The following is a 22,151-nucleotide window of genomic DNA, read 5'->3' as shown; positions in this document are numbered from 1 at the left end:
TTATCATGTTTTTGCATCTTATTTGCTTAGAACGACGGTAGCAAGTAGGATGATCCCTTATAATAATTTCAAGAAAGTGTTCACCCTAACTGTGCACCGTTGCGAAGGTTCGTCGTTTCGAAGCACCACGTGATGATCGGGTGTGATAGATTCTTACGTTCGCATACAACGGGTGTTGACGAGCCTAGCATGTACAGACATGGCCTCGGAACACACGCAATACACTTAGGTTGACTTGACGAGCCTAGCATGTACAGACATGGCCTCGGAACACGGAGGACCGAAAGGTCGAGCATGAGTCGTATAGAAGATACGATCAACATGGAGATGTTCACCGATCTTGACTAGTCCGTCTCACGTGATGATCGGACACGGCCTAGTTGAGTTCGGATCATGTTTCACTTAGATAACTAGAGGGATGTCTATCTGAGTGGGAGTTCATTAAATATTTGATTATATGAACTTAATTATCATGAACTTAGTCTAAATCTTTACACTATGTATTGTAGATCAAATGGCCCACGTTGTCCTCAATTTCAACGCGTTCCTAGAGAAAACCAAGCTGAAAGATGATGGCAGCAACTATACGGACTGGGTCCGGAACCTGAGGATCATCCTCATAGCAGCCAAGAAAGATTATGTCTTAGAAGCACCGCTAGGTGAAGCACCAATCCCTGAGAACCAAGACGTTATGAACGCTTGGCAGCAGCGTGCTGATGATTACTCCCTCGTTCAGTGCGGCATGCTTTACAGCTTAGAACCGGGTCTCCAAAAGCGTTTTGAGAAACATGGAGCATATGAGATGTTCGAGGAGCTGAAACTGGTTTTTCAAGCTCATGCCCGGGTCGAGAGATATGATGTCTCCGACAAGTTCTTCAGCTGTAAAATGGAGGAGAACAGTTCTGTTAGTGAGCACATACTCAGAATGTCTGGGTTGCACAACCGCTTGTCTCAGCTGGGAGTTAATCTCCCGGATGACGCGGTCATTGACAGAATCCTCCAGTCGCTTCCACCAAGCTACAAGAGCTTTGTGATGAACTACAATATGCAGGGGATGGAAAAGACCATTCCCGAGGTGTATTCAATGCTGAAATCAGCTGAGGTAGAGATCAGAAAAGAACATCAAGTGTTGATGGTGAATAAAACCACTAAGTTCAAGAAGGGCAAGGGTAAGAAGAACTTCAAGAAGGACGGCAAGGGAGTTGCCGCGCCCGGTAAGCCAGTTACCGGGAAGAAGTCAAAGAATGGACCCAAGCCCGAGACTGAGTGCTTTTATTGCAAGGGAAGTGGTCACTGGAAGCGGAACTGCCCCAAATATTTAGCGGACAAGAAGAAGGCCGGCAACACCCAAGGTATATGTGATATACAAGTAATTGATGTGTACCTTACCAGTACTCGCAGTAGCTCCTGGGTATTTGATACCGGTGCGGTTGCTCATATTTGTAACTCAAATCAGGAACTACGGAATAAACGGAGACTGGCAAAAGACGAGGTGACGATGCGCGTCGGGAATGGTTCCAAGGTCGATGTGATCGCCGTCGGCACGCTACCTCTGCATCTACCCACGGGATTAGTTATAAACCTCAATAATTGTTATTTAGTGCCAGCTTTGAGCATGAACATTGTATCTGGATCTCGTTTAATTCGAGATGGCTACTCATTTAAATCTGAGAATAATGGTTGTTCTATTTATTTGAGAGATATGTTTTATGGTCATGCCCCGCTGGTCAATGGTTTATTCTTGATGAATCTCGAACGTGATGCTACACATGTTCATAGTGTGAATACCAAAAGATGTAAAGTTGATAACGATAGTCCCACATACTTGTGGCACTGCCGCCTTGGTCACATTGGTGTCAAGCGCATGAAGAAGCTCCATGCAGATGGACTTTTGGAGTCTCTTGATTACGAATCATTTGACACGTGCGAACCATGCCTCATGGGTAAGATGACCAAGACTCCGTTCTCCGGAACAATGGAGCGAGCGACCAACTTATTGGAAATCATACATACCGATGTGTGCGGTCCAATGAGCGTTGAGGCTCGCGGAGGATATCGTTATGTTCTCACTCTCACTGATGATTTAAGTAGATATGGGTATGTCTACCTAATGAAACACAAGTCTGAAACCTTTGAAAAGTTCAAGGAATTTCAGAGTGAAGTCGAGAATCAACGTGACAGGAAAATAAAATTCTTACGATCAGATCGTGGTGGAGAATATTTAAGTCACGAATTTGGTACACACTTAAGGAAATGTGGAATAGTTTCACAACTCACGCCGCCTGGAACACCTCAGAGAAATGGTGTGTCCGAACGTCGTAATCGCACTCTATTGGATATGGTGCGATCTATGATGTCTCTTACCGATTTACCGCTCTCATTTTGGGGTTATGCTTTAGAGACTGCCGCATTCACTTTAAATAGGGCACCGTCTAAATCCGTTGAGACGACACCGTATGAATTATGGTTTGGGAAGAAACCTAAGCTGTCGTTTCTAAAAGTTTGGGGATGCGATGCTTATGTCAAGAAACTTCAACCTGAAAAGCTCGAACCCAAATCGGAAAAATGCGTCTTCATAGGATACCCTAAGGAAACTATTGGGTATACCTTCTACCTCAGATCCGAAGGCAAGATCTTCGTTGCCAAGAACGGGTCCTTTCTAGAGAAGGAGTTTCTCTCGAAAGAATTGAGTGGGAGGAAAGTGGAACTTGATGAGGTGATAGTCACCCCTTCCGAACCGGAAAGTAGCGCAGCGCGGGAAAATGTTCCTGTGGTGCCTACACCGACTGGGGAGGAAGTTAATGATGATGATCATGAAGCTTCAGATCAAGTTACTGAACTTCGTAGGTCCACAAGGACACGTTCCGCACCAGAGTGGTACGGCAACCCTGTCCTGGAAATCATGTTGTTAGACAACGGTGAACCTTCGAACTATGAAGAAGCGATGGCGGGCCCAGATTCCGACAAATGGCTAGAAGCCATGAAATCCGAGATAGAATCCATGTATGAAAACAAAGTATGGACTTTGACTGACTTGCCCGATGAGCGGCGAGCCATAGAAAACAAATGGATCTTTAAGAAGAAGACGGACGCAGATGGTAATGTGACCATCTACAAAGCTCGACTTGTCGCTAAGGGTTATCGACAAGTTCAAGGGGTTGACTACGATGAGACTTTCTCACCCGTAGCGAAGCTGAAGTCCGTCCGAATCATGTTAGCAATTGCCGCATACTATGATTATGAGATATGGCAGATGGACGTCAAAACGGCATTCCTTAACGGCTTCCTTAAGGAAGAGTTGTATATGATGCAGCCGGAAGGTTTTGTCGATCCTAAGAATGCTAACAAAGTATGCAAGCTCCAGCGCTCAATCTATGGGCTGGTGCAAGCATCTCGGAGTTGGAACGTTCGCTTTGATGAGATGATCAAAGCGTTTGGGTTTACACAGACTTATGGAGAAGCCTGTGTTTACAAGAAAGTGAGTGGGAGCTCTGTAGCATTTCTCATATTATATGTGGATGACATATTATTGATGGGAAATGATATAGAATTCTTGGAAAGTATAAAGGCCTATTTGAATAAATGTTTTTCAATGAAGGACCTTGGAGAAGCTGCTTATATATTAGGCATCAAGATCTATAGAGATAGATCAAGACGCCTCATTGGTCTTTCACAGAGTACATACCTTGACAAGATATTGAAGAAGTTCAGTATGGATCAGTCCAAGAAGGGGTTCTTGCCTGTATTGCAAGGTGTGCAATTGAGCACGGCTCAATGCCCGACCACGGCAGAAGATATAGAAGAGATGAGTGTCATCCCCTATGCCTCGGCCATAGGGTCTATTATGTATGCCATGCTGTGTACCAGACCTGATGTAAACCTTGCCGTAAGTTTGGTAGGAAGGTACCAAAGTAATCCCGGCAAGGAACACTGGACAGCGGTCAAGAATATCCTGAAGTACCTGAAGAGGACTAAGGATATGTTTCTCGTCTATGGAGGTGACGAAGAGCTCGTCGTAAAGGGTTACGTCGACGCTAGCTTCGACACAGATCCGGATGACTCAAAGTCACAGACCGGATACGTGTATATTTTGAATAGAGGAGCAGTAAGCTGGTGCAGTTGCAAGCAAAGCGTCGTGGCGGGATCTACATGTGAAGCGGAATACATGGCAGCCTCGGAGGCAGCACAGGAAGCAGTCTGGATGAAGGAGTTCATTACCGACCTAGGGGTGATTCCCAATGCGTCGGGCCCAATGACTCTCTTCTGTGACAACACTGGAGCTATTGCCCTTGCGAAGGAGCCCAGGTTTCACAGGAAGACCAGGCATATCAAGCGTCGCTTCAACTCCATTCGTGAAAGTGTTCAAAATGGAGACATAGATATTTGTAAAGTACACACGGACCTGAATGTAGCAGATCCGTTGACTAAACCTCTCCCTAGGGCAAAACATGATCAACACCAGGACGCAATGGGTGTTCGATTCATCACAATGTAACTAGATTATTGACTCTAGTGCAAGTGGGAGACTGTTGGAAATATGCCCTAGAGGCAATAATAAATGGTTATTATTATATTTCTGTGTTCATGATAATAGTCTATTATTCATGCTATAATTGTATTGTCCGGAAATCGTAATACATGTGTGAATACATAGACCACAACCTGTCCCTAGTAAGCCTCTAGTTGACTAGCTCGTTGATCAACAGATAGTCATGGTTTCCTGACTATGGACATAGGATGTCATTGATAACGGGATCACATCATTAGGAGAATGATGTGATGGACAAGACCCAACTTAAGCATAGCATAAAAGATCGTGTAGTTTCGTTTGCTAGAGCTTTTCCAATGTCAAGTATCTTTTCCTTAGACCATGAGATCGTGCAACTCCCGGATACCGTAGGAGTGCTTTGGGTGTGCCAAACGTCACAACGTAACTGGGTGACTATAAAGGTGCATTACGGGTATCTCCGAAAGTGTCTGTTGGGTTGGCACGGATCGAGACTGGGATTTGTCACTCCGTGTAAACGGAGAGGTATCTCTGGGCCCACTCGGTAATGCATCATCATAATGAGCTCAATGTGACTAAGGCGTTAGTCACGGGATCATGCATTGCGGTACGAGTAAAGAGACTTGCCGGTAACGAGATTGAACAAGGTATTGGGATACCGACGATCGAATCTCGGGCAAGTAACATACCGATTGACAAAGGGAATTGCATACGGATTGATTGAATCCTCGACACCGTGGTTCACCCGATGATATCATCGTGGAACATGTGGGAGCCAACATGGGTATCCAGATCCCGCTGTTGGTTATTGACCGGAGAGGCGTCTCGGTCATGTCTGCATGTCTCCCGAACCCGTAGGGTCTACACACTTAAGGTCCGGTGACGCTAGGGTTGTAGAGATATATGTATGCGGAAACCCGAAAGTTGTTCGGAGTCCCGGATGAGATCCCGGACGTCACGAGAGGTTCCGGAATGGTCCGGAGGTGAAGAATTATATATAGGAAGTCCAGTTTTGGCCACCGGGAAAGTTTCGGGGGTTATCGGTATTGTACCGGGACCACCGGAAGGGTCCCGGGGGTCCACCGGGTGGGGCCACCTGTCCCGGAGGGCCCCGTGGGCTGAAAGTGGAGGGGAACCAGCCCCTAATGGGCTGGGGCGCCACTTTGGGCCTTCCCCCCATGCGCCTAGGGTTGGGAACCCTAGGGGGGGAGTTTCCCCTTGCCTTGGGGGGCAAGGCAACCCCTTCCCCCTTGGCCGCCGCCCCCCCCTTGGAGATCCCATCTCCAAGGGCTGCGCACCCCCCCTTGGGGGCCTATATAAAGGGGGGGGAGGGAGGGCAGCACACTACAGCCTTTGGCGCCTCCCTCCTCCCCTGCAACACCTCTCTCTCGCGCGCAGAAGCTCGGCGAAGCCTTGCCGGAGAGCCGCTACATCCACCACCACGCCGTCGTGCTGTTGGATCTCCATCAACCTCTCCTCCCCCCTTGCTGGATCAAGAAAGGAGGAGACGTCGCTGCACCGTACGTGTGTTGAACGCGGAGGTGCCGTCCGTTCGGCACTCGGTCATCGGTGATTTGGATCACGGCGAGTACGACTCCGTCATCCACGTTCATTGGAACGCTTCCGCTCGCGATCTACAAGGGTATGTAGATCCACTCCTTTCCCCTCGTTGCTAGTAGACTCCATAGATGCATCTTGGTGAGCGTAGGAAAATTTTAAATTATGCTACGATTCCCAACACTATTTACCCAATCTCATACAATTTAATCTATCTCAATACTGAGGAGGGATTGACCACCCCTCTTACGCGTTGGGTTGCAAGTTTTTGTGGTTTGTATGCAGGTGTTGTTTACATAGTGTTGCTTGGTTCTCCTACTGGATTGATAACGTTAGTTTCATAACTGAGGGAAATACTTACTGTTGCTGTGCTGCATCATCCTCTCCTCTTCGGGGAATTACCAATGCAGATACAAGCAATCAGGTGCCATCAGTGAAATGGGAGAAGGAATGGGAGCAGTGGGATGGAAGGTGCGATGGGTGGTGGAATGGGAGGAGGAATGGGAGGTGCCATGGGCGGTGGAGTGGGCAACTACATGAACATGATGGGAGGTGCCATGAATGGTGCCTTTGGTGGCAATATGGGCGGTGCCTTTGGTGGCAACATGGGAGGTGCCTTCGGTGGTAACATGGATGGTGGCTTCGGTGGCATGGGAGGTGGGTTTGGTGCAAAAATGGATGGCATGGGAGGTGTCTTCGGTGGCATGGAAGGTGGCCTGGGTGGCAACACGAGTGGCATGGGAAGTGGCTTCGGTAGAAACACGAGTGGCATTGAAGGTGCTTTCGGTGGAGGTCGCGATATCAATGCATAAACCCACGAAAATGTCGAAAAAGAAGCCATTGGTGATGATGATGCCAACATCCATAATGTAACTAGTGACAACAGAGAGGACAAAAATTAAGTGCTATGTTCGATGTTATATTTATGTGCATTTTAGTTTGTTGGACCAAGAACTTTGATTGATATGATGCATTTTTGGTTGTAGGATTTCGAACTTTGATTAATATGGTGCACTTTTGGTTGTACACATCTGAAAATATTGCTCTATATGATGATTTTGATTTCAAAATGATGCGGCCATACAAGGGTTGCAGTGCGCCTGTAGGCTGGCGGTTGTTTTACATCTTCACATATGCATCATCTATTGAAGTAGTATTTTTAAATCACTAAATATACATTAACTGTTGAAGTTGGCTCTTTTTAATGTAATTTTATTTGTGATGTAAACTATACAATACCTACTTTTACATCTCCAAATATACATAATCTATTGAAGATGTTGTATTCTAAAACAGACGATGATGTAAGAGTCTGTGCGTACACTCTCCCTTTACCTTTAAGCACCAATTAATAAATATATTTTGATTATTACAAAAAAGGTTCACATATAATATATGTCTTTAAATTTACACGTATCTATCTATTATATATATACCAAAAGCACAACAAGGCAGAAAAAACTATCTATTACCATATACCAAAAGCACCAATAAGGAAAAAAACTAAGAGATATGCAAATACTTTATAAAAACAAAAAGTTAATGGGTTTTTGCAACGTACCTAACTGAAGAGTGAGCCCCCGCGTCGCCACCCGCTAGGGCGGCTCGGGTGGAAACCCTAAACCGCGCCGTCGGGCGCCTCCATCACCATCCTCCCCTTTGTCGCCGCTAGAGGAAGCCATCGAGCGAAGCCCAGGCGGTTGACGGCGGCGGCAGAGGAGCTCTTCCCTCCCGCGTCGGATCAGGTGAGGCGGGTCACCCCTTGGCGCCAGGGCACTTCTCCCCGATTTGCGTCGCGGCGGATCGCCTCCGGCGACGTCGCAAGGCAGCGGCGTTGTGCTGGGTGGAGGCGGCGGAGCTGCAGGGCATCGTGGACGATTGGGTGGTGCTGGCCATTCGGCACGCCCGCGTGGCCACGACAGCCATGGTCGCGGTGACCGGCGGGTCGGCGGCAACGGTGATGTACGACCTGGACCCGAGGCGGCGACCCTGGAAATGGCGGCAGGTGAAGCTCGGGCTTCCCACGACAGCATGGCATGGTGTTGTCCCTGTCCAAGGCGGATCTGCACCGACGATCTGGTGGTTTTTGCTATGGATTGGTTCGGATCAGAGACGGTGACGAGCGCGCGGGATCCATCTCGGCGGCTCTCGTGGTTTGACGAGGTGGGGTGGGGCCCTCCTCCCAGGATCCAGTGGTGGCACACTTAGGCAGTGGCTGGTGCGCCCGGGCTCCTACGGTGGCAGTGCTATTGTGGATGGTCGCCGGATGTAGACAACTAGATCTGGGGCTTTGACGGCGGTCGGGACGGTGCACAGGTTGTTGAGTGGATTTATTGGGATAGATCTGGGTGAAAACCTGGTCTTCGGTCGGTGGCCGGAGCCGGTGATGACGACGCCCTTAGCTTCGTTTCCTTCATGAAGGCATCATCAAGGCGAAGCTCCCAACTCCACCCAATACCTCCGGGGGAAACCCTAGATCAGTAGATCGGATGACAGTGGCACTCTTGTGTCGTTCCCCCTTTAGGGGTGTCATTCTTGGAGGTGTACACAGGCTCGAGGGACCAATGGACGACATCTTTGGTGGAGCGGTGCTTCATCCTACATATTCATGGCGGCGGATCTCGGCGGCGTGGCGTAGTGGAGGCTTGGCGTCCAATGTGTGGCGATGGACTCGTGCAGGAGGACGGCGTTGTCTGGCGTTCTGGTGGTGTCGATGGCAGAGAGGCCTGACAAGGTTGATGCATCAATATCTTCTTTGAGGATGGATCGATGGAAGACAAAGGTGACGACCCTTGCAGTGTGCGTGTGTGGTGCCACTGAGAGTGCACCGAACAGGTGTGTCACCCAGTCCCGGCATTGTGTATTGGATGGGGCATCCGACTTTAGATGTTAGGCTTTGGTGCGATGTCTGTTTGATATTTGGCTCGGACATTCCACATCCCTTCATCAAGGGGACATGAGTAGCGACAGATGTTGCCAAGATGGTGGCTTCGGGCTTACTGATATATTACTCTGTAAGGTCTTTGTGAATAATTAATAAAATGGATGCATGCATTGCCCAGATGCAGAGGCCGGGGGTACATCCTCCTTTTCTAAAAAAACTAACAGAAGAGTGGAAGTCACACATAATTATTCCTATAAATGATGTAATTATTCCTATAAAGGATGTTGGAGTACTAGCCTCCCTCTGCGCCGTCTGTTTCATGCTGACCTCCCGTGGCTAGCTCCCTCGCGCACTCTCCACCGTCCCGTCTCCGCGGTTGCCCCGCACATGGACGGTATTCCTCGGGGGCCCATAACGTGTGGGACACGGGATCCACCGGGGTCACCTCTATGCGGGGCTTTACGTCATGCCCACGTGCGTCGACGCGTTCGTTGCCCTGCCCGCGTGGGGTAAGGCCGGGTCCACGTGTTAGCGTCCTTCGTCTTCGGCCGTGTTGTGTTGGTCGTGCGGGCGCTTGCCCGGGTTTTCTGCCTGCACATGCCTCTTCGTGGTTGCTCGGTTGTTCGGGGCTGCCGGGTAGGCTGTCCTAAGGGCTGCCAGGCAGGATATTCGTATGGTACGGTTAAGGTGAGGCCCCCGTCCTGCCTGTGCTTTCTTGGAGAGGCGCCTGCTCGGGCTTTTTGGCTACCTAGTTGTTCAGTTGTCAGGCGTTCGAGTGGTCACTTGTTCATTTCCTGGGCTTTTTTCGCGTGCGACGGGTACGCCCGCGCACCTAGGTACCTATTTGTGTGTGCGTGCATCGGGTACGACGGCGCGTTTGGGTGCCCCATCTTGTTCGCCCGCACGATGTAAGGTCGGACCCGCTTGTCAGTGCCGTTTGTCTCTGGCCAAACTGTGTTGGTCGCGCAGGCGCTTGCCCGGGATTTCCGCCTGCCCGTGCCTCTTCTTGGTTGCTCGGTTGTTTGGGGCTGTTGGGTAGGCTGTCTGGAGGCCTGCCAGGCAGGATATCTGGATGGTATGGTTATAGTTGGGCCTTCGCCCCGCCCGTGCTTACTTGAAGAGGCGCTTTTTCAGGCTTTCTGGCTACCCAGTTGTTTAGTTGTTAGCGTTTGAGTGGTCAATCATTCATTTCCTGGGCTTTTTGTTTGTGTGCGATGGGTACGCCCACGCACCCAGTACATTTTTGTGTGTGCGTGCGGCGAGTACGACAGCACGTCAGCGTGCCCTACCTTGTTCGCCTGCGCCGGGTACGACCCTGCGTCGAGGCACTCTCTTTGTGTACACCTGCGCGTCGGGTACCCTATTTGTGTTCGCGTGCTTAGGGTATGCCCGCGCATCCAGGTAGGGGTGTGTTATATCGGTATGTCGTGGGCCTGGTGGTTCGTGGGGTTGTTGTGCTATATATGGGGGTGTCGTCCTTATTTTGTCTCACTCGCCCATACTTTTTCTTTGCTCTCGCGCATGCACGTGTTTCGAGCTTCTTCCCGTGTGTTGATAAGGAGGTGGCATAAGTTAGACCATGTTGTGCATCTATGGCGGCGACGCATGTGTCTATACGCTCATCAGCAACGTCGAGGGAGCCGTCGATCACAGTTCCCTAGGAACACGCCGAAGGAGCTGTCGGCGTTGACAAATAAAGAAGGCGACCTCATGGCAGATCTATCATGGAGGCCATGAGCAGCACAGGTACCATTCTTCTGCCTTAATTTTTAACATTCTCTTCATGTGGTAGTGGTACTCATCGATGAGCAACATTTTTTGTCCTTTTGTTTTTGCTTTTGATTTTTAGGTTGGTTGATTGTTTTCTCTTTCATGATTGTTCTATCTATGCAACAGGTCGAGCGGAGGCCAATTCGCCAAAAAATGAGTGGGGCATTGTGTCTTCTTCTCTGATGGGTGAGGAGCTTTTTGTCCATCCGCTCTCCACGGCAAAACAACATTGACAAGCTAGCCTGGCGGTGCTGATAGGTTCTGGAGACTATTGTGCACTACAGTACTAAAATGCTCTGGCATAGAGGTCGATCATTGATGACCGATCATCATTGTTGGATAATGTAGCCTCAACTGCACCATATACAGGCACAAGCACACACATATATATTGCATATCATACATGACTGACAAAAAGATACAACAGATAGCCATTCCTCCATTATATTCCTTTCATGTCCTCAGTCGTTAATGGCCTTCAAATGCATAGGATTTAGTTGTAGTTTTTTCAAAGTAAGAGTATCAATCCCACTGGGAGCACATGAATCAGTCTTTGTCTCTTGAAGGGTTCAAATAGCAATGTCTGCAAGTTAAATGCGATCCAAAGCAAAGTGGAAACAGAATATAGTATTGGGTGATTGTAGCAAAGGTGAAGCAAACTTGCAAAAGTGAAGTAAAGTAACATGGAACATGAGTAGTGGTTGTTGAAATTGATAGGACTAAAGCGTTTCCAGGAAGTTTGCACTCCCCACTAGTATATGTCTACACGACCAATTCATAAGCATAATGCTTTGTCAGGTTCCTACGCCACTTTATATGTTTACATTTGTGGGCGGAGCCAAGTACAGATACGTGCATACACGCGGAAGCTCCGTATCACATACGCCACTACCATTCATCCACACTCCGGTTACTGAATGATAATTAAGGGGTCTCCTCCCGTGGACGCAGCTAAAAGCGGTATCCGTTTACCCCCTGTTGCAACTATCAAGGACGAAGGGAGATATGCCCTGTCACTAACCTACCTCCTCAACCAGTTGTCACGCCAACCAAAACGGGAAGCCAAGACGTCAATCGAGTGAGGGAGAACCAGACGGTCAACATTTAAAACCCACTAACATACGAAGCGTCGGCTGGATTTCCTATCAGTCAGATTGCAGAAGCCGAGGAGTCCGCTCTCATAGACAAGTCAAAAGAGAGGTCTGGCAACACGCAAAAGATACTAACATGACAACTCAGAAAGATTCACAATGATGACTTTTTGACAATTCACCTTCCAGTCAGAAGAAGTGTTCAGTTGGCTCGAGGAGCTCATATGAATTTGACTGTCAGGGCCAATGCCGAGATGAGGAATCCGTGCATCTTGCACGATGGTAACCCGGGTGCAAAACATTTGACACATAATGTTCTGTGTAGAGCAAGGAGTGCCTAGCACATCCCCCGTGGCACGAGTTGGATTTTCCTTAGGAAAGATCGAATGCCTTGCTGCTCAAACTTGGTTCACAAGAAAGGTGTCTAATCGACGTTCTGCACAAAGGATATTGACTGGAAGAACTCGATCTAATCAAGCACATGCGTCTCAGACCGCCACTCGGAATTTGATGATACATCCACAGTCGGGCGTCAAGCCATCCTCTCCTGCAGAGATTGAAAAACGGGTATCACCAATTTTTTCCAAATTGATCGCCCTACACCTCTGAGAGGTATGATGTAAGAGTCCGCCGAGGTCTCTCGGCTGACCAACCAGTAGCGCAACAGATCCATCAAACAGTCAGAATCTAGCCTAGTGATGTACAGTCGGTTTTCCAACACCGATACCTCGACAAGCTCACGAGCTATTAACGGGGTTATACCTAAGGGGCAGGCTCATGTACACATACGACCCAGCTTGAGGCCCAAACCTATCAATAATATGGTCCAAACTATTATGGGGCAAGGGGCTACATGCCAGGCCCGATGGGGCTACAACTGAAGACGTCAGACACAAGAGGGGATACCTGCCGAAGGATCAAGTGCCTACAGTCAGAATGTAGAACCCCTTGGTGGATGAGATCCAACACTCAGTCATATGGAAGACAGGAATAGTCAATGGGCTACATTCCGCTGTGCCCTAAGATACCGTGACCCCACAAAGCATTCAATACCGCCGTTACCCAATATTAGGGTAATCTAATTAAATACGACAGTTATCAGCAGTAACATCCACGAACAGTCAGTCATGCATATGGCCATGAATAGTATAATACCAGCCCGTTATGACACCCATTCTAGCGCACTTTACATAAGTTAGGAGGAGGACACTGGCCGAGGGTTGGACTCTCTCATGCTGTAACCTACACCAAGAGCAAAGAGCACCACATAAGTAGGGTATTATCTCCACCAAAGAGAGCCTGAACCTGTATAAACCCTTGTGCATACTCCCATCCATACAGTTCGATAGATACGATTGCCTCTACACACACACCCCTATAGTATTGTCAGGATTATATTCACCACAGGGAGGAAGCATGGCGAGGCAACACCAAGGGAACGGGCGACATATGGTGGGATGAAGCCGTCGAGGTGCCGCGCTCTTCATCGTCTCCCTCTGCCCCGTCTTGTCTTGTTTGGTCGTTTCCTTTAACCCAACTTCGATTGATCCTATCAAACAGGTAACCAGGTGAAACGATCGGAGGGCAAAAATCGTCCTGAAAAACCTAACGTGCGGGTCTAGACTTGAAAAAACAACAAAAGGTTCAGTTTGTGTCGTTTTATCTAGCTATCAGTCAAAAGTGTGCCAATTAATCAAAGAAAAGAAAAGCCTAGGGTTCCTCTGCCTCCCGCCGCCGCCGGTCCGCCAGGTCTTCGGTGGCCTTAGGGCCATGGCGACGCAGTGGATCCCGACCCTTGTCGGCGGGAGGGCTCTGTTTCTAGATATTCCTTCAAGTTTTGTTAGGTTTTGTGTCCTGTTCAGGAAGACGAGACGACGACGACTCCCAAAAGATGGAATAAGGTTCTCCCCGCCTAGCCCCGTCCCGGTGGTGTGTCTAGCATCGTCGGTGGGCGTGTGAAGGTGTGTCTCTAACGGATCTGTCCTGGGTGGATTTGCTCAGATCTAGTCGTAGTTCATCTACGTTGATGTGTCTTCAGGTTGGATATTTCCGATCTACTCTACTCTTCATCGACGGCGATCGTTGTTCTGCTGTGCTGGTCCTATGGGCCTTAGCATAACGACTTCCGGACTGTCTACCATAACAAGTTTTGTTCGGCTTTGGCGAGGGATAGAGGATGACAGCGGCACGCCTTCGGCTCGCTTTAGTGTTGGTAGTCGTCGCTAGGCGGTTTATGGATCTGGATGTAAGTTTTATTATTTCTAGTGTTTGTTATACTGCCATGACTAAAGATGAATAAAACGGAATTTTCTGGCAGAAAAAATAATCAAAGAAAAGGAAATGTGTGTTACTGAATTAAATTCTTAAGAACAGCGTGTCACTTTATCCAATTGTTCTAACAAAAATAAGAAAACAGAAACGAAGTGAGCAGTAGAAAAACGGAAAGACAAGAAACAACTGCGCGAGTACCCGTCCCGTCTGTCCCGCGGCCGCTTCCCTCCCCCTCCCACCCTCTTCCTTCCACCCGGATCTCGCGCGCGGCGGAGATAACACCGAGCCACCTCTTCAGCCCTCTCATCCGCGCGGATGAGCGGCGGCTCGGCCCCCCTCCCCTACTCGATGCGAGATGTGGATGGCGGCGCATACAACAACGCCAAGTTCCGCCAACGATCTCGCCTCAAGGTGCTTGTGATCCAGGGCCCCATTTCCTTTCGCAGTATTGGCCGGCGAGAGACCTGGTCTCCGCGGCAGTCACTACGATGTTCTCGAATCCGTGCGCTGCGGCGGTTAGATTCGCTTAGGTGATTCGATCGGTGTATGTTTATTCGAGGAGCTGAGAACCCGGAAATCTTGTTGGTTCTGAGGGGTTCGTGACCTCGGATCTGTGGGTTTACCTACTTTCCGTAGAGGTGCTGGAATGGATCGTACGTTTGGATCTCTGTAGCGTCGGGTCTTAGGTGCTTCTTTTGGCTTAGTGATCTGTCTGAGGCTGCTAAGTTAAATGAATGAAGTGGTAGGTTTGTTGTGATAAATGATTGTGCAGCAAAGTTCACATTGTTGGTATATATTGCCCTAATCATCTCCACTGGTTTTGTCACCCTAAAAGAATCACATGGCATTGACAGGCATGGAAACTGTTGTGCTTTACCATCACTAGATTGCCAGTTAATTGAATCAAAGCGGGAACATCTTTAGTTATTCACTAGCACAAATGCCCGTGCGTTGCAACGGGAGATTTTTTAGATGCTCTCAATTATCATAACTCAAGACCCTCCACATCTCGGGTCCTCTATTTCAACACGGTGCATCACCTATATTATCGCATATCTTCCTTTTCGCCTTGCCTGATACTGCTTGCGATGGCCACCTAATCGCAATGTGTTAGAATAAGCGTCAGTCCTATCTTGGTCCTCGCACGACACACATGTCATTGATCAACACAAGCAAAAGGAATGTTTAAAACTTATAAAATTAATCCCATCGACTTGGACGTGAGGCCCGCACTCGGCAAGCCACAATTAATCCATACACCCTCTCTTGCACGATACACTATATGATTTATATTCATCGAAAAGATTCTCTACAAAGATGGTGCATTTGGAGTGACCAATTGGTTTTTGTACATTTTTTATTTTAAGAGGGAGGCTATAATGTATTTGAATAGCCACTAATATTCCTATTGTATTTATTTAGCTATTATTTGTAGATTCATTCAGCTACGTGAATTTTTAAAACACGTTTTGGCCAGACATTTTTTTCTCACATCGTAGTATCTGTACAATTTGCATTAGGTAAAATTTTTAATCCATCTTTCAATCTCAAATTCTTACATGGTTTCAATCAATTTTTCCAATATAAAATTCCGTAGCTCTTCGATTGAAAAAAATTTCTCTACTTCATTGTACCAGTGAAGATTCTAGCCATCTCTTTGTCTTTTGTCTTCTGTCGTGTTGGTCCTTGAATCTAGGCGTGGCCACGAGGTGGACAAGGTAGAGTAGGGAAGAACATGGGGGCGCTGATGAACGGCTTGAATCGTGTCATGTTGGCTGCTAGCTTCACGGAGGGTATAATAATCTTCGTGCTGGACCAAAGATTGGGAGTTTGATCCCAAACCCCAGTGCCTAATTTTTTGCGCAGGCTACCATAGCAGCTGGGCTGGCTGACTCGTCTGCATTTAATGGGCTGAGGCCCACCCAGGCGACGTACGAGCGTACGAGAAGAAAAAAGCTATCGAAACGATCGATGTGGATGGATGACGTAAGAATTAGTACCACCTCGCGTATAATAATCTTAATTAGCGTAGGACAGATGCGGGACGAAACCAAGAATATCACCTTGCTTTAATAGTAGGTATAGATTATTGTTTGACTCATTTGTATTTTAGTTTGTACTTGAACTATGCATAATTGTTCGCCGGTCTGAAATTGAGTTGGAGGCTGGTTATATGTCATGTTACTGCATGGAATTAGCCAAGATCACGATACCTCTAGAGGTAGGAATTTAAGGAAATTTTTTTTCCAGTAGATTCTAAAACTATATGGAAAACTGTGGAATTCGATAGTCAGTAAAGGTTCTCTCTTTTGTGTTCGATTTTGGCAGGCTGGTTGTATGTAATATCACGTTACTGCATGAAATTAACCAAGATCATCTTATCTATAGAAGTAGGAAGTTTAAGCAAAAACAAAAATATGCAGTATAGTTACTTAAACTTTCTGGACAAAGACAACCATGGAATTCCGTAAAGTTAGTAAAAACGTCCTCTCTATTTTTAATGTTTAAAATCCCTGCATTTTTCAATATTTTTTCCGGAATGTCCTTGATTTATAAATTTCCTGCAATATTCCTGTAGACCCCCTAGGCACATTTGATAAAGGAGATAAGACATCCTTAACCGGGTTAACTATCTTGGTTCTTGAGTCAATTATGTTCCAACATCTCGATATGGCGCGGAAGTCGATCTGGGATGCCGGGACAGGTACATGGACAACCAATTGTTTTTAGGTTGTAGCTGGGGTCACTTTATCTATAGAAGTAGAGAAGTTCAGGGAACAAGAAAAATATTCCAGTAAGTTACTATAAATTTGTAGAAAATTATGGAATTCGTGATATTACTGAAGACTTTTTTCTATTTGTTATTTTCAAAATTCTAGTATTTTTTAAAAACTTTTTTGCATGGTTAAAAAAGTGCGCACAGGTGTGCACTTTAAGTGTGCCTAGGCACTAGGCTACAGCAGAACGCCTTGCACTTAATTGTGCTAGGCGTGTGCTTAGGCGAGATAGGCGCTAGGTAGAGGCAAAACTAGGAATTTATGCCTAGTACTTTTTGCAACGTTGCTTTTTTTTTAAAGGCTCGTATTTTTTTTCTAAATTTCCTTGAATATTCCCGTAGACACTCGTAGGTACATTTGATAAAGAAAATAAGACATTCTTAAACTAGTTAACTATCTTGAGTCGATTATGTTCTAACATCTCGACATGGTACATAAGTCTATCTGGGATGGCTAGGACAATCTTTGGTAGGTTGCTACGTGAAGAGTACATGGAACTGAATTTAAGATTAAAGATTTCTAGCCTGTCACATGGTTGTTTATATTGAGCTCACGGTATACTTAGTTGCCCTTTTCGACTTGGCCCTTACTTTTATTGCTCCAATAGAAGGTAGTTAGTTAACAGAGGAACATTGCCATAGATGTCTCTGGTCACATTTGAGAAAGGAGATAAGATGTCTAGATTTTGGTTCATTATTTTGAGTCGGTCATGTTCCCATGTTGGATGGGTACGTATGTTGGATGAATCTGCCTATGTGTAACCGGTTGTAAGCTGCGGCATGCATATGTTCTCATTAATTTGTCCATATACGAATGCATACTTTTCTTTGATGCCTTATATACGCATATCTATGATGTTTTTTGGTGACTTGACTAACATGAGAAACATTATCTTAGTGGACTTTACCTTTTTCTTGGTGATTACATTTGGTGGAATACATTGCCTTGGACTATATGTGATTTTCATTTCCTTGGCACTTACATGTAGTGGATCTCAATGGCTAGCGTCTTTTCCATCAATTTTTGTAGAATTACGTAACTCTAATGGTCGTGACTGGTGTAGGTATAGTTATGATAACCATGGCTGTGATTTGATTAGGCACATCTATGATGATTCATCGGTTTGTGATCCACTAATAACAAGAGGGCCGGCATTTCAGTGGCCATATATTTTTGTTTTTTGCGGGATTCTCTAGTCTAAACATTTAGTTTCCGCCTGTCGTAGAAGTGCAAACATTGTTGCGCATGAGTTATCCAAATTTGGCTGTTTGTATCACCCGAACCACTGTGTGGAATGGGGTCTGATTTACCAGCCCATGTGGCCGACTGTGTGGAATGGGGGTCTGATGTACCAGCCCATGTGGCCGATTGTGTCGCAGGCGACCTGCCCGAGCACCGTTAAGCTTTAATAAAGCTATGCTTTATTTAAAAAAATGTATTGTGTTTTTAGTATATTATAGTTACTTGTGTCTTTTCTTTCTTACGAGGGAGCATATTTATCCGAATTCACATCAGTTTCTTTCCTTAAACAACAACAACAACAACAACAACAAAGCCTTTACTCCCAAACAAGTTGGGGTAGGCTAGAGGTGAAACCCATAAGATCTAACGAAAATCTTTTGGGTTTCATCTCCATAAGAGTGGCTGAGTTTTTACATTGGCTTGCCAAGCCTATCACAACCCTCCTCCTTTACCCGGGCCTGGGACCGGCTATGTTGAGACAACATAGGCGGAGTTACATCAGTTTCTTTCCTTGCCATGTAGAATATGTATGTATTGTTGTTATGTGCTAATTAGTTCTTTCCTAAGGTTTTTTATTTTTCATATGTAGATGGTTACCCAGGCTCTTATTTCTAAGAGCAGCAAGTACCAATTTGGAAAATTCACCCTTGGGAAATTCTTGAGTCTTTTAATGGTTTCTGGCTTAATATACTTGCTTGCGCACAGAAGTTCAAAGGGTTTTGTATCTGGTGAGCTCCATAACAAAGAAGTAGAGAGTAGACATGCCAGTAAAGATTCTCCTACTATCCGTACATTCTGGAGAAAGCCACCAAGGCTACCTCCACGTCTTCCTCCAAATGAAATATATAAGAACAGTTCAATACTTCACCACCCCCCTTCATCTGAATGGACATCCAGGCAGAAGAAAGTTAAAGAAGCATTCGAACATGCATGGTCTGGCTACCGAAATTATGCGATGGGTCATGATGAGCTTATGCCTTTGAGCCGCAGAGGTGTAGACGGATTAGGAGGTCTAGGTGCTACTGTTGTGGATTCTTTAGACACTGCAATAATAATGGGTGCTGACGATATTGTGTCTGAAGCATCAAAATGGATTGAAGACAACCTAATGAAAAAGATCAGCGAGAAAGGGCAGGTCAACTTATTTGAAACCACTATCCGTGTCTTGGGAGGGCTTCTTAGTGCGTATCATTTGAGTGGTGGAGACCAAGCAGGAGGAGGTGATTCTGGGATAGCAGTAGCACCTAACAAGACTAATCCAGATCGTCTGCTGGCAGTCTCAAAGGATTTAGCAGACAGATTATTGTTAGCTTTTACATCAAGTCCATCGGCTATACCTTTTAGCGATGTTGTTCTTCGTGATCGTTCTGCACATGCATCCCCTGATGGCTTAAGCAGTACCTCTGAGGCTACAACATTGCAACTGGAGTTCAGTTACCTTAGCAGAATATCAGGAGATCCAAAGTATGACTCAGAGACAATGAAGGTGTTAGAGCATATGCGAACACTCCCAACAGTGGAGGGTTTGGTGCCTATTTATATTAAGTATGTATGGCTTCAACCCTTATATACCTTGCGCGACTATGTAAACTTTACCCGTCATCATATTATATTGCATTTTCCTATCATCAGAAGCATTCAATTGTAGAAGAAATGGCTATTCTCATTCTTGCCTTCTTGTATGCAGTCCCTACTCTGGACAGTTTAGCGGAGAGAATATTCGACTAGGGTCGCGTGGTGACAGTTACTATGAATACCTATTAAAAGTTTGGATTCAGCAAGAAAATTATCGTAACACTAGCTTGAAGTATCTATTTGAAATGTATACGGAAGCGATGAAAGGGGTCAAGCATCTTCTTGTTCGAAAAACTACTCCAAATGGGTTAGTTTTTGTTGGGGAGCTTCCCAGTGGACGAAATGGTGCTTTTAGCCCTAAAATGGATCACCTGGTATGCGACTCATCATGCATCTACCACTTCTTCTCTATAATGAGAATCTCCTCATTTTGTAATCCTTCTTTCCCTGAATAACATTTTTGACCCTAATTTTGATGCACACTAGTTTTCCTTGAGAATTAATGTCATGTCTTCACTCTGTAGGTTTGTTTTCTTCCTGGCACCCTTGCTCTGGGTGCAACAAAGGGTATCACTAAGAAAAAGGCTCTTGAAAGTAATCTTCTAACTAAAGAAGACATAGAAAATCTTCAGCTTGCTGAAGATCTGGCTAAAACTTGTGTTGAAATGTACTTTGTGACTTCTACTGGACTTGCTCCTGAAATTGCTTATTTTCACATTGAGGTAAGCAATTCACTGAGCTATGGAGTATCTTGACGTACTCTTGAGCTATCCACATAACATTTTATTTTTCTTATATTTTAACATCGTATTTGTGTCTGGATGTTGCAGGGTAATCCTGAAGGTGGACCTGATGGCGGGAACAAAAGTTCTGAATATATTAGTGACATCACAATCAAGCCTCTTGATCGTCACAACCTTTTACGCCCAGAGACTGTGGAATCCCTTTTTGTTCTGCATAGAATCACAGAGGATCCAAAGTAAGATTTTGGGATATTATATAACCTTCAGGCTGCCTACTTTTGTGTTGCATCATGCTAGTTGTTGTTTATTATTACTGTTATAAAAAAAGCTGTTTTGTGTACAGGTATAGGGAGTGGGGTTGGCAAATTTTTCAGGCCTTTGAGAAGTATACAAAAGTTGATTCTGGTGGTTATACTTCACTGGATGATGTCACAAGCCTACCTCCACCTAGGAGAGACAAAATGGAAACCTTCTTCCTGGGGGAAACATTGAAGTACCTGTATTTGCTGTTTGGTGAAAGTAATATTCTTCCACTGGACAAGTATGTATTTAATACTGAGGCCCACCCACTTCCGGTCATTCGGTCTGTGGTACAGGTTTCTAATACCGTATAGCATCAAATGTATCACTGTTGTACTTAGTGTGCTAAGATGAGAAAGGTTAACTAACAGAAATGTGAGAAATCTTGGAACTTTGTTTTTGGACAACCAGGCTGAAACAATGAGTAGCTTTCTCCTTTCTGGATGTTTGTGCTTGTGCCACAGGCGGTTCAAGTGGCAAGAAAATTGTTCTTGGAAGCAAAGCTCAAATATGTGTCATCTTCATAGTTTGATACAGAGATCTGCACTTGTATTTATTGGAAGATAATATATCTTCTCTAAACTGTGCAATCCATTCCAATTCTGAATTACTTCATGGCACCACCAAGATTTTTATCTTTGTTATATCTACTATCATGTGTCAGCCGTCTAACCTCATATAATGTCCCACCAAGTTGGACTCTGCCTACCTGGTGAGTGAAACTATGGCTCTATATCTTCTTATTATCTCCAATTGTTGCCCTTTCCTAGCCCTTTTTGTACATGCTTCTCGTTTTTATTTGTTGTATTATGGTGGGTACTTTAAATGCTTGGTTCAAAAAATATTTTGATATCTTCAAACTGGACAATCCTGATTTACATCCTTCATTAGTGGCCACCAAGAATATATATATATATATATATATATATATATATATATATATATATAGACACACACACACACACACACACACGTTTTTTGCGGGTGACCAAGAATATTTGTTACTCTAGTTTAACAGCCATCTCTTGATACCGCTGATTGCTGACTGTTTCCAGTTTTGAAATAGCAGATCGTACTAGTTTCTGCCGATTACATCATTTTGTCATTCAGTTCTAGTGCCAGATTTTGATTATATTTCATAAAAGAATGTTTTATGTTTCCCTGCATTTGTATACTACAAATACTTGGTACTGATCAGCCTATTCTTTCTAAGATTTTATCAGGCGTCCAAATTTCTTTTCCGCATGACCTGAAGTAAATGAACCATTTGTACCATCTTGATAATAGTTTTGACTTGTGATAGGATAATCGAGTGTTCAAGCTGTGCTGTTTGTTCATCATATGCATTTAAACAGAATAAGTATTGTGATATATACAACTCTCAGATTTTGGCATGCTTGTACTTTATTGCCTTTGTGAATACATATGAATCAC

The 22,151-nt window shown here is 45.5% G+C and overlaps 1 protein-coding gene across 1 annotated transcript; it reads left to right on the top strand.

The window, feature by feature from the left end:
• The first annotated feature begins 14,245 nt into the window (after positions 1–14,245).
• Positions 14,246–21,324, top strand: LOC123180779 (mannosyl-oligosaccharide 1,2-alpha-mannosidase MNS3). Its single transcript, XM_044592910.1, has 6 exons — positions 14,246–14,491; positions 18,689–19,644; positions 19,787–20,048; positions 20,199–20,396; positions 20,505–20,653; positions 20,761–21,324. Exons 1-6 carry the CDS (start codon positions 14,396–14,398, stop codon positions 21,029–21,031), a joined length of 1,932 nt encoding a protein of 643 aa, XP_044448845.1. The 5' UTR covers positions 14,246–14,395; the 3' UTR covers positions 21,032–21,324.
• Positions 21,325–22,151: the final 827 nt, after the last annotated feature.

This window comes from Triticum aestivum, chromosome 1D, assembly GCF_018294505.1.
Source record: "Triticum aestivum cultivar Chinese Spring chromosome 1D, IWGSC CS RefSeq v2.1, whole genome shotgun sequence".
Lineage (NCBI taxonomy): Eukaryota > Viridiplantae > Streptophyta > Magnoliopsida > Poales > Poaceae > Triticum > Triticum aestivum.
The sequence above is the reverse complement of the archived record's forward strand: the minus strand, read 5'-3'. Positions and strand labels throughout refer to the sequence as shown.